The sequence below is a fragment of the Macaca mulatta genome, chromosome 8, assembly GCF_049350105.2.
Source record: "Macaca mulatta isolate MMU2019108-1 chromosome 8, T2T-MMU8v2.0, whole genome shotgun sequence".
Classification (NCBI taxonomy): domain Eukaryota; kingdom Metazoa; phylum Chordata; class Mammalia; order Primates; family Cercopithecidae; genus Macaca; species Macaca mulatta.
In genome coordinates, this window is record NC_133413.1 from 155,139,072 (window position 1) to 155,152,537 (window position 13,466).

Below are 13,466 nucleotides of genomic sequence, written 5' to 3' on the forward strand. Positions count from 1 at the left end.
TAGCTAGGATTACAGGCACCTGCCACCACACCTGGCTAATTTTTGTATTTTTAGTAGAGACGAGGTTTCAGCATATTGGCCAGGCTGGTCTCAAACTCGTGACCTCGTGATCCGCCCGCCTTGGCCTCCCGAAGTGCTCAGGGCATTACAGGCGTGAGGCACTGTGCCCAGCTCACTTTCTTGATGGTGTCATTTGCAGCACAAAAATTCTTGATTTTGATGTGGTCAATATTTCTTATTTTGTCACTTGTGCTTTTGGTATCTCTTTCAAATAACCTGCCCCTTTTGGTTTTCTTCATCTCGACTTTATTGTTTCCTTTTTTAAAATTTTCATTTTCTCGTTACTACTTCTTTAGGTTTACTCTAATAATCTTTGTCTAACTTCTTAAATTGAACATTTAACTTCTTAGTATATTAATTTTTTTTAAGAGGCAGGGTCTTGCTTAGTCACCCAGGCGGGAGTGCAGTGGTGCCATCATAGCTCACTGCAGCCTCAGACTTCTGGGCTCAAGTAATCCTCTCACCTCAGGCTCCAAGTAGCCGGGACCACAAGCTCAAGCCACCATGACTGGCTAAGTTTTGTGGGTTTTGTATGGACAGAGTTTCACTATGTTGCCCAGACAGGTCTCTAATTCCTGGCTTCAAGCAATCCTCCTGCCTCGGCTTCCCAAAGTACTGGGATTACAGATATAAGCCACTATACCCAGCCTAATTTTTTATTTATAATTATGAAAGTACAATAGATTATTTGACAAAAGTTTATAAATTAACGAAGACTGGACTTAGTAATAGACTGATTTTTTTAAAGCTCTGAGTAATAGAAGTTGAAGGGCAGTATTTTTAGTAGAGATGGGGTTTTGCCATGTTGGCCAGGCTGGTCTTGAACTGACCTCAGGTGATCCACCCACCTCAGCCTCCCAAAGTGCTGAGTTTACAGGCGTGAGCCACCATGCCCGGCGTTAAGCTTTCTAAAGTTTTTATTTAATTTTGAACCTGACAAAAGAAGTATGTATGTATCATGTACAACATGTTTTGAAATATGTATACATTGTGAAATGGCTAAATTGAGCTAATTAGCATATGCATACCTTACATACGTTTTTTGTGGTGAGAAAAAACCTCTCGGCAGTTTTGATGAGTACACTACATTGTTATTAACGATAGTCACCATGTTGTACAGTAGATTTCTTGAACTTATTCCTCCTATGTACTTCCTCCAATGGACACAAAGGAAATTTGGTATCCTTTAACCAACATCTCCCTGAGCTTTTTTTTTTTTTTTTTTTTTTGGAGACGGAGTCTCGCTCTGTCGCCCAGACTGGAGTGCAGTGCCACAATCTCAACTCACTGCAAGCTCCACTTCCTGGGTTCATGCCATTCTCCTGCCTCAGCCTCCCAAGTAGCTCGGCCTACAGGTGCCCGCTACCATGCCCAGCTAATTTTTTGTGTTTTTAGTAGAGACGGGGTTTCACTGTGTTAGCCAGGATGGTCTCAATCTCCTGACCTCATGATCCACCTACCTCAGCCTCCCAAAGTGCTGGGATTACAGGCATGAGCCACCACGCCCAGTCTCCCTGAGCTTTTTATTTTGAAATAATCTCAAACTTAAAGAAAAGTTGCAATAATGCAGAGAACTCCCAAATAATCTTAACTCAGACTTACCAGTTCTTAACTGTTGCTATATTATTTCTCTTTCATTTTTTTTTTTAACCATTTAGAAGTAGGCTTGAAAGAGTCATTTTGTCTGTAATCTCCTACCTATGTTCCATATCTTCCTGTATTTCTTCCTGTTTCTTTTTGGGGGTGCAGAATATAGGACGAGACACTTTTTTTCTTAGTTTTAAAATATCTGATTCTAGACGTTTTAGTATCTCCAGATGCTTGCTTGAGGATATTTACTTCTGTTGTGTTACAGTTTTCTTCTGCTTCTTTGACTTCTAGTCACCTTGGGCTCCCAGGACTCCAGCTCCATCTCCATCTCCTAAATTTATAGAGACTGCCCAGCATCTCCCTATGCGCAGGTGGATTTTTTCCTAGTCTGTCTTTATACAGGGGGTTCAATCCTTTAGATAGGGTCCCAGGTTCCAACCATCACCCTTAAGCCACCCAGGCCTCACTGTCTTCATGGGGGCTATAAACGGGCCCCAGAGCTGTCCTAGCATCAGTTTCCAGGTGGGAAGCTCTGACTTTCACTTCAGTCTTCATTGTTAGCCGCTGAGGTGTTCCCTCACTCTCTTAGTGTTTAACCATGAATTTTCCTTCTAACATCCTCAGTCCCAGGGTCCACAGCAAGTACCTGTCAAAACAGCTGTTGGAGCCACACAGGAGCCCTCCTATGCCCCGGTGCTTCCTTACGTTCTACATAAATGTGAGACCTGTGGGCCTCTTAAGGGAGGCATCATTGTGGGAGCCTTCCAGTAGATTAGAAGGGGAAAACAGTTTTAATGTAGCCAGTCTGCTCATGAACAGAGCATAAGCAGAACACAAGGTTCACATTTACACAAAGCACATTCTTGGCACTATTTCCTTTCTCTCCTGCTGTCACCTCTCTTCTTTCCTTCCCAAGTACATCCTAAGCACCTGTTCTGTATCATCCTAAGTACATCCTAAGCACCTGTGCTGGAGATAAAAAGGCGCGTAAGGCGACGTCTCTGACGGCAGAGAGCTCTCCGTGGAATGCAGGGTAACCAGGTAGAAAGGCAAATGTGAGTTGAAATGGTGGGGATATGAATGTTGTGCTATGGGATACAAGAGTAAAGAGAGTAATTTTTTTTACAAGTGGGGGAGTTGTTCCCCCCGCCATTTTAAAGTTGGAGAAAAAGAGACCCAAGAAGATTCAGTGTTTTCCCTGAGGTCAGAATGAATCCATTGCAGAGGGAGACAGGACCCTCCAGGCGAGCCTGTGCTATCCACTCCCTCTTTTGTGTGGACCATTCCACATGGACCACACTAAGGCTGGCAATTCCCACACTTGGAAGAGGTTCTGTGATAAGAATTTTAATAATAAAGTGGGGGAGACAGAACCTGAGCAGGGGGAATAAGTGCAGCAAATCACAGAATGGATGTTAAACCAAATGCAGCAGTGACTCCAAATTCCCTAAGAAAACAGTAGGGCCAGGCACAGTGGCTCACGCCTGTAAGGCCCGCACTTTGGGAGGCCAAGGTAGGTGGATCGCTTGACCCCAAGAGTTCAAGACCAGCGTGGGCAACATGGTGCGACACCATCTTTACAAAAAATTAAAATTATCTGGGTATGGTGATGTGTTCCTGTAGTCCCAGCTACTTGGGAGCTGAGGTCGGAGGATCCCTTGAGCCCAGGAAGTCAAGGCTGCAGTGACCTGTGATCGCTTCACTGCACTCCAACCTGGGTGATAGAGTGAGACACTCTCAAAAGAAAAAAAGAAAACAAAGATGAAATGAGAGATTAAGGAAGGCTCCTTGTAGGGGGGAAATGTCTCAGTTAGACCTGGAGGGAATGAAGAGTAGATTTGAAAAAAGATTCTTGCAGGTAGAGTCTCAGAATTGAAAATCAGAGGCCAGGCGCAGTGGCTCACGCCTGTAATCCTAGCACTTTGGGAGGCCGAGGTGGGTGGATTACGAGGTCAGGAGTTTGAGACCATCCTGGCCAACATGGTGAAACCCCGTCTCTAAGAAAAATACAAAAATTAGCTGGGCATGGTGGTGCGTGCCTGTAGTTTCACTACTCGGGAGGCTGAGGCAGGAGAATTGTTTGAACCTGGGAGGTGGAGGTTGCAGTGAGTCGAGATCACTTCACTGCACTCCAGCCTGGGCAACAGTGCAAGACTTTGTTTCAAAAAGAAGAAGAAGAAGAAAAAAAAGAATTGATTATCAGAATTTCAAAGGTGATCACACTGAGAAACTAACTACTACAGTGTTATTCAAACTTCCCAATGAAACTCTTTAAATAGATGCTTACTGATCCAACCATGGTCAATAGGAGAATGGAAATTAAAACCATGGATACCACTACATCTCCACTAAAATAGCTAGAATATTAAAAAATGAACAATACTGCTGGGTGCATTGGCTCACACCTGTAATCCCAGCGCTTTGGGAGGCTGAGGTGGGCAGATCACCTGAGGTCGGGAGTTCAAGACCAGCCTGACCAACATAGAGAAACCCCATCTCTACTAAAAATACAAAATTAGCCAGGCGTGGTGGCGCATGCCTTTAATCCCAGGTACTCAGGAGGCTGAGGCAGGAGAATCGCTAGAATTGAACCCAGGAGGTGGAGGTTGTGGTGAGCCAAGATCGTGCCATTGCACTCCAGCTTGGGCAACAAGAGCAAAACTCCGTCTAAAAAAAAAAAAAAAAGTACAATACCAAGATCTGGTGAGGATTCAAAGCAACTAAACTCACATCGTCAGTGGGATGCACAACTGACTTTGTAAAACAGTTTGGCAGTTTCTTAAAATGTAAAACATAAGCTTACCATGTGACCCAGCAATCCCAGTCCTGTTTACCCAAGATAACTCAAAAGTTAGATTCACAAAACAGCCTGTAGTTGATACACAGTTATGGCAGCTTTAATCATAGTTGCCCATAGTGAAAATGCCCAAATACCCTTCCATGCGGGAACGGATAAACAAATGGCTCCGTCCATACAATGGAATGCTACTTGGTGTAAAAAAGCAGTCTACACAGGCAATGTGGATGACTCCAATGCATCACGTTCAGTGAAGCCACACGCAAACAGCTGCACACTGCAATCCTGGAAACGGTGAGGCGATGGACAGAAAACAAACCAGTGGTTTCCACAGACTGGGGTTGAGGAGGGGTTGACCACAAGAGTGCACAAAGGAATTCTGGGTGGTGGTGAAGATGTTCAGTATCTGGAATGTGGTGGTGGCACAACTGTTTGCTTTTGTCAAAGCCCACAGAACTATACACTAAAAAAATGTTATTGTTTATAAATTATGCTTCAATAAACCTGCCTTAAAAAATTTTTTTTATCAGTAATTATAATTTTCAAAAGTGGAGATACTTGGTAGGCCCCTCTCTCTGCTAAACTGTAGAGTTCCTTAGAACCAAAACCAAACTAACTTCCATTTTAATGAAAATGAAATGCAAAAACTGGGGCTCCAAGCAAGGAGGAAACGTCTACCTGCAGTTCCTCTGCGGGCTGGTGGGAGAGGTGGTGGAAGGAATAAGGCTAAGCCCCACCAGCAGGCGCAAGTTCTCTGCCTGGAGGCAGATGTATGGGACTGAAAGTGGATGTTCTCAGCCACAAGCCTGGGCCTGGATAGGAAACAAAGGATAAGACTGGAAGGATGTCAGGCAGGGTAGACCCAGAGCACCAGCTGGGCTCATTTTTCACACCCTCCATCCATTCATCATGAGTATCCGGACACAGCACCACACGGTTCAACTCCTGAGCACGGCAGTAGCCTTTACACAGACAGCCTGATTTCCCAGAATGAATTCTCTTGTGTTTACTCCCAGATTTAATGACTTTAAATGACTTTTAGTAGTCATCTGAACTATTTATTTTACTTTGCCAGGAATATTTAGACCTTATTTATCTTTCATTATGCCATCTTATCTTCTAATGTAAAGTGAACAGTTGCTAAATTGTCTTCTGCATTTATCACTTTAAAAATGTGTTTCTTGGAAAATCTTTTTGATTTGAATAAAGTATCTTTTAGATCCATCATTTAAAGCAGGTTTCTCTCCAACATGAGTCTGCTGAGGTGGTGTGAGCTGTGAACTCTGGCTGAAGGCTTTCCCACACACACTGCAATGACAGGGTTTCCCACCAGTGTGAGTTACCTGATGTCGAATAAGGGCTGAATTTCCACTGAAGGCGTTTCCACATTCTTGACATTTATAGGGCTTTTCCCCAGCATGCATTTTCTGATCTTCCGTGGGTTGTGAAGTGGGACTGAAAGCTTTTCCATATTCATTACATCCAAAGGATTTCTCACCAGTGTGAACTGTCCAGCGCAGAATGAGATTTGCACCATGGCTAAAGGCTCTGCTGTGCTTCTCTCCAGTGGGAATCTGTCCATCTGGTGTAAGGCTAGAGCCATGAACAAAGGCTGGACCACGTTTTCTGCACTTGCGAGTCTCTCCACTGTGAATTTTCTGATGCTGAATGAGGGTTGACCTCCGGCTGAAGGCCTTCCCACAGTCACCACATTCATAGGGCTTCTCTCCAGTGTGAACTCGCTGATGTAGGGTGAGTTGGGAACTCTGGCTGAAAGCTTTCCCACATTCAACGCATTGGTAGGGCTTCTCCCCAGTGTGAACTCTTCGATGCTGAACAAGAGTGGAACTCCGACGAAAGGCTTTGCCGCACTCATTACAAACATAGGGTTTTTCTCCTGTGTGAATCCTTACATGTTCAGTAAGATGAGAGTTAAAACCAAAGGCTCTACCGCATTCATTACATACATAGGGTTTCTCTCCAGTATGAACCCGATGATGGAGGAAAAGGCTTGAGCTCTGACTGAAGGCCTTCCCACACTGATTGCATTTATGGGGCTTCTCTCCAGTGTGAATTCTCTCATGCTGAATGAGGCTGGAACTTCGACTGAAGGCCTTCCCACAGTGCCTGCATTCATGCGGCTTCTCTCCAGTGTGAATTCTCTGATGCTGAGTTAACTGGGGGCTCTGGCTAAAGCCTCTTCCACATTCATTACACTTGTAGGGTTTCTCTCCTGTGTGAATTATCCGATGTTGAATAAGAGTTGAGCTTCGACTGAAAGCCTTCCCACACTCACCACAGCCAAAGGGTTTTTCTCCAGTGTGAATTCTCCGATGAAGACGGAGGTGAGAATTGAGTCCAAAAGTTTTCCCACATTCATCACATTTAAATGGTTTATTTCCAGTGTGAATGTGATGGTGCAGAACAAGATTTGAGCTGTGAGTAAAGGCTCGTCCACACCGGCCACATTGGTATGGCTTCTCCCCAGTGTGACTTCTCTGATGTCTACTTAGGTCTGAATTGTATTTGAAGGTTTTGCTGCATATATCACATTTAAAGACCCTCTCTCCTGTTTTATTTCTTTGAAGTCTAACAACATTTTGGTTCAGATTCAAGTTTCTATCAAATGCACTACCCTCTTGGGGTCTTTCTCCCAAAGATCTTTCCCTACCCGTGGTAGCTTCTGTTAAAACTCTCTTGTGAATATTGGGTTTGTTCAAACTCTGCCCGGCAGAATTTCCCAGGTGCTCTTCGAGTTTACCCTCATGGCACCATGCTTCCCGAAACTCAGCTGCCTGTGCATTATCCCTTAAGAGACTTCTTGATACAAATTCTGGGGTTTTTACTTCTTCGGAAAATTTTTGGTTTAAAATAGATAGTTCCTTCTTGGTCCCAAACTCAGAATCTGTTAAAGAAAAATATGAATGAGTTACTAGAGAAAACCTTCCATGAGGGATAATGTCCACGATGTGGTAGAAGCTCCTACAAACTGTCATGCAGAAGGCAGTGCTCTCACAGGAAAACATGTGAAAGGCAGAATTCAAAAGTAAAGATGGGATGGCCAATCAACAGGATAAAAATATTCAAGTTCATTAGTTATCAAAGTAGTCAAATCAAAACAAATTATGATTTTTCACCTATCAAATTGGCAAATTATTCAACAAATATTTAGAAAGCCAGGCATGTTCTAGGTAAGGAATATACAGGAAGATAAATATAGTCTCTGATCTCATGAAGTTTATGTTCTACTCAAGTAGATAGCAAGTAAGTTCTTAAAAATAATGATACGCCATGTGACAGAAATTGTGTAAATGTGTTATTGGCCCTAACCTAGTCTACATGGTCAGAGAAAATGCTAGGGGTAAGGTTCAAGCTGAAACCTGACAAAGGAAATAAGTTAGCAGTGGCAGACAGGAAGGCCTGGGCCTGGCTGTGATGCACAAAAATATCAATCAAGTTCTTGATTTAAAGAATTTGGGCCAGGGCCGGGCGCGGTGTCTCACGCCTGTAATCCCAGCACTTTGGGAGGCCAAGGCCAGTGGATCACGAGGTCAGATCGAGATCATCCTGGCTAACACAGTGAAACCCTGTCTCTACTAAAAATACAAAAAAATTAGCTGGGCGTGGTGGCGGTGGCCTGTAATCCCAGCTGCTCAGGAGGCTGAGGCAGGAGAATGGCGTGAATCCGGGAGGCGGAGCTTGCAGTGAGCTGAGATCGCGCCACTGCACTCCAGCCTGGGGGACAGAGTGAAACTCCGTTCCCCCCCCCCCCAAAAAAAAAATCTGGCTGGATGTGGTGGCTCACACCTGTAATCCCAGTTGGGGGGGCCAAGGCAGGAGGACTGCTTGAGGCCAGGAGTTCAAGACCAGCCTGGGCAACATAAGGAGACCCCATCTCTACAAAAGTAAATTTGTTTTTTTAAATTAGCTGGGTGCAGTGATGCACGTCTGTGGTCCCAGCTATTCAGAAGACTGAGGTGTAAGGATTGCTTGAGCCTGGGAGGTCACAGCTGTGGTGAGCCATGATGGTGCCACTGTACTCCACTATGGGCAACAGAATGAGACCCTGTCTAAAGAAAAAAAAATTAAAGAATTTAACTGCTGAGTGCACTGGCTCACACCTGTAATTCCAGCACTTTGGGAGCCTGAGGCCAGGAGTTCGAGACTGCAGTGAGGTAGGGTCACGCCACTGCTCTCCAGCCTGGGTGGCAGAGTGAAACTCTTGTCTCTTTTTTTTTTAATCCCACCACGGCTAGAGCAAGAAGTATGAGGGGAGAGTGGGGCAAGATGGGGCAGGGTAAAGACACAAGAAGCACTGCAAAGAGGTTGAGAAATTTGGACTTTATGATAAAGGCTTAAAAAAAATGCTGAGCACTGGTAAGAATTAAAGCAACAATCAGCAGGGCGCAGTGGCTCACACCTGTAATCCCAGCACTTCGGGAGGCCGAGGTGGGCGGATCATGAGGTCAGGATATCAAGACCATCCTGGCTAACACGGTGAAACCCTGTCTCTACTAAAAATACAAAAAAAAAAAAAAAAAATTAGCCAGGCGTGGTGGCAGGCGCCTGTAGTTCCAGCTACTTGGGAGGCTGAGGCAGGAGAGTGGCGTGAATCTGGGAGGTAGAGCTTGCAGTGAGCCGAGATCGTGCCACTTCACTCCAGCCTGCGCGACACAGCAAGACTCCGTCTCAAAAAAAAAAAAAAAAAAAAGAATTAAAGCAACAATCATGCCATGTACTGTTGGTGGGACTGTAAATAAATGACTTTTTTTTAGATAGGCTCTTGCTCTGTTGCCCAGGCTGGAGTGCCATGGTGCAACCACAGTTCACTGCAGCCTTGACCTCCCAGGCTCAAGCAATCTTCCTGCCTCAGCCTCCCAAGTAGCTGGGACTACAGGCACAAGCCACTGTGCCTGGCCAAAATACAACTTTTTTTAAAAGCTGACAAAATGTAGCAAAAAAAATTGATATATCACACACCCTTTGTCCCCCAAACTGCTCCCCTAGGATTTATCCTAAGTGGACTGCCGTATGTACATGGAAATGAGTACAATGATGCTCACTGCATTTTGTAATTGTGGGGAAACAAGGAAGAACCCAAATTTCCAAAAATGGGGTTATTTAAACCCAGTAAAGACTATTCACATAATGGAATACAATTCTACCACTATTATAATAGAAAGATATATAATTAAATGAAAAGCTTATATTACAAAGTGAAGAATCAGGTTCTAAAATTATATGCACAGCATAAACCAACTTTTATTGAACATATATATGTAAGATAGTTGCTATTTCTTCCTTAACTGTTTAGTACAAGTTGGTGAAGCCATCTGGGCTTGGCATTTTTTCTGAGGAAGGGTTTTAAATTATGAGTCAATTTATTTAGCACTTAAATAATTATGTATTAACCTTTTCTTGTGTCAGTTTTGATAAATTGTATTTTTCTAGGATATTTATACATTTTATCTATTTGGTATAAATGTGCTCAAAATATCTCCCCCCAACCACCACCACCTTTTTTCTTTTTCTTTCTTTTTTTTTTTTTTTTTTTGAGACAGAGTTTCACTCTTGTTGCCCAGACTGGAGTGCAATGGCACGATCTCAGCTCACTGCAACCTCCGCCTCCTGGGTTCAAGCGATTCTCCTGCCTCAGCCTCCTGAGTAGCTGGGATTACAGATGCTCACCACCACGCTTGGCTAATTTTTTGTAATTTTAGTAGAGACGGGGTTTCACCGTGTTGCCTAGGCTGGTTGCAAACTCCTGAGCTCAGGCAATCCACCCGCCTCGGCCTCCCAAAGTGCTGGGATTACAGGCGTGAGCCACCGTGCTTGCTCGTTTCCAGGGTAGAGTACAGTGTTGTGACCATAGCTCACTGCAGCCTTGAACTCCTGGGATCAAGTGCTCTTCCCACTTCAGGCTCCCGGGTAGCTGGGACTACAGGTGTGCATACCTGTAGTCTGGCTAATTCCTTATTTTTTTGTAGAGACAAGGTCTCACTATGTTGCCAGGCTTGTCTCCAACTCCTGACCTCAAGCAATCCTCCTGCTTCAGCCTCCCAAAGTGATGGGATTACAGGTGTAAGCCACTGCACCCGGCCCAAAATATCTTTTTATTATAGTCTGAAATATCTAGGTGGTGGCTCCTTTTTCATTTTGGTTATTTGTTCATTCTGTTTTATTATTTACATTTTATTATTACATTATTAGTTACATCCAGAAGACAGAAAGAGATGCTACATGTCCAACAATGTATGTGAGGTTAATTCATCTTTGATACCAAAATTTGACAACAGTATGAGAAAACAAAATTGAAGGCCAATCTCATCCACAGTGATGGATGTAAAATCCCTAAACAAAATATTCAGAAGCTAATCCTGTCATATATGTAACAAGGATAACACATCAACAAGTGGGTTTATTTCAAGAATGCAAAGTTAGGCTGGACGTGGTGGCTCACACCTATAATCCCAGCACTTTGGGAGGCCCAGGAGGGCAGATCACTTGAGGCCAGGAGTTTGAGACCAACCTGGCCAACATGGTGAAACCCCATTTCTACCAAAAATACAAAAATTAGCTGGGCGTGATGATCCTCACCTGTAGTCCCAACTACTTGGGAGTCTGACACAGGAGAATTGCCTGAACCCAGTGTCAAGCTAAGCCATCATATCCCTGTGACCTGCATGTACACATCCAGATGGCCTGAAGCCACTGAAGATCCACAGAAGTGAAAATAGCCTTAACTGATGACATTCCACCATTGTGATTTGTTTCTGCCCCACCCTAACTGATCAATGTACTTTGTAATCTCCCCCACCCTTAAGAAGGTTCTTTATAATTTTCCCCACCCTTGAGAATGTACTTTGTGACATCCACCCCCCTACCCCCAAAACCTTGCTCTTAACTTCACTGCCTATCCCAAAACCTATAAGAACCAATGATAATCCCACCACCCTTTGCTGACTCCTTTTTCGGACTCAGCCCGCCTGCACCCAGGTGAAATAAACAGCCATGTTGCTCACACAAAGCCTGTTTGGTGATGTCTTCACACGGACATGTGAACACCCAGGAGGCAGAGGTTGCAGTGAGCTATCATGCCACTGCACACCAGCCTGGGCAACAGCGAGGCTCTGTCTCAAGAAAAAAAAAAAAAGAATGCAAAGTTAGTATAGTATTAGAAAATCAGGCCGGGCACAGTGGCTCATGTCTGTTATCCCAGCACTTTGGGAGGCACAGGTGGGCAGATGACTTGAGGCCAGAAGTTCAAGACAAGCCTGGCCAGCATGGCGAAACCCCTTCTCTACTAAAAAATATGTAAAAATGAGCCAAGCGTGGTGGCGCGCGCCTGTAGTCCCAGCTACTTGGTAGGCTGAGGCAGGAGAATCACTTGAACCAGGAGGCGGAGGTTGCAGTGAGCCAAGATCGTGCCATTGTACTTCAGCCTGGGCGACACAGTGAGACTCTGTCTCAAAATAATATTAATAAATAATAATAATAATAATAAAGACTACTAGAAAACAGCCGGGCATGGGCCGAGCGTGGTGACTCACACCTGTAATCCCAGCACTTTGGGAGGCTGAGGAGGGCGGATCACGATGTCAGGAGATCAAGACTATCCTGGCTAACACGGTAAAACCCTGTCTCTACTAAAAATACAAAAAGTTAGCTGGGCGTGGTGGTGGCGCCTGTAGTCCCAACTACTTGGAAGGAAGGCTGAGGCAGGAGAATGGCGTGAACCCGGGAGGCAGAGCTTGCAGTGAGCTGAGATCACTCCACTGCACTCCAGCCTGGGCGACAGAGCAAGACTCCATCTCCAAAAAATAAAAAAAATTAAAAACAAATAAAACTTAGCCAGGCATGGTGGTGCACACCTGTAGTCCCCCTTACTCAGGAGGCTGAGGTGGGAGGAAAACCTGAGCCCAGGAATTTGACATTACAGTCAGTTATGATTGTGCCACTGCACTCCAGTATGGGCAACAGAGTGAGACCCTGTCTCTGAAAAAAGCATTTTTTTTAGTGAAAGAACCCAAACATGAAAGACTGTATGCTGCAAAATTCCATTTATAAAAAGTTCAAAACCAAGCAAAACTCAGTGATTATCCCTGGGGCAGTAGTGCCTGGCAGGGACACCACTAGGCTTCTGTAGAGCTGATCATGCTTTGTTTCCTAATCTGTGCTGGTTCTATGGCTGTGTCTGATTTGTGAACATTCAGTAAACAATATAATGTGTGTACATAGTCCCTAACAAGAGAGCCAGCCTGTCCTTTGAAGCTTTGAAGCCAGGCATTGCCTTCTCTCTAGCTATGAAAGTCCTAGATGGCATCTTCTTGCAATAGAAGGCTGTTTTGTCTACACTGAAAATCTATTATTCAGTGTAGCCACCTTCATCAATTATCTTAGCTAGGTCTTCTGGACAACTTGACACAGTTTCTCCATCAGCAGTGGCTGCTTCACCTTGTGCTTTTGTTATGGAGACTGTTTCTTTCCTTAACCCTCATGAACCAACCTCTGCTAGCTTCAAGGTTTTCTTCTGCAGCTTCCTTACCCCTCTCAGCTTTCACAGAATTGAAGAGAGTTCGGGTCTGGCTCTAGAGGCGATGCTTTGGCTTAAGGGAATGTGTCTGGTTTGATCTTCTATCCAGTCAGTTTCAGGGGGACTGAAACTGTCTCCATATCAGCAATAAGGCTGCTGTACTGTCTTGTCATTCCTATGTTCACCAGAATAGCACTCCCAATTTCCTCCAAGAACTTTTCTTTTTATTGTTATTATCTTTTTGAGACAGGGTCTCACTCTGTCACCCAGGCTGGAGTGCAGTGGTGTGATCATAGCTCACTGCAGCCTCAAACTCCTGGGCTCAAGCGATCTTCCCATCTCAGCCTCCTGAGAAGCTGGGACTACAGGCTTGAGCCACCACGCCTGAAGAAGTTTTGCTTTGCATTCACAATGTAGCTAACAGATGCAAAAGGCCTGGGTTTTGGCCTGTCTCAACTTTCACCACGCCTTCCTTACTAAGCTTGA

The 13,466-nt window shown here is 44.5% G+C and overlaps 1 protein-coding gene across 7 annotated transcripts in view; it reads right to left on the reverse strand.

Moving 5' to 3' along the window:
• Nucleotides 1-4,525: 4,525 nt before the first annotated feature.
• LOC721747 (uncharacterized) overlaps nt 4,526-13,466 on the reverse strand; it is a 36,383-nt gene continuing 27,442 nt past the window's right edge. For all 7 annotated transcript variants that reach the window (XM_028853139.2, XM_015146301.3, XM_077944723.1 and 4 more), the window contains one exon: nt 4,526-7,352. In XM_028853139.2, the coding sequence (XP_028708972.2) occupies nt 5,614-7,352 (1,739 nt within the window). In that variant the 3' untranslated portion in view covers nt 4,526-5,613. The remainder of the gene's footprint in view (nt 7,353-13,466) is intronic.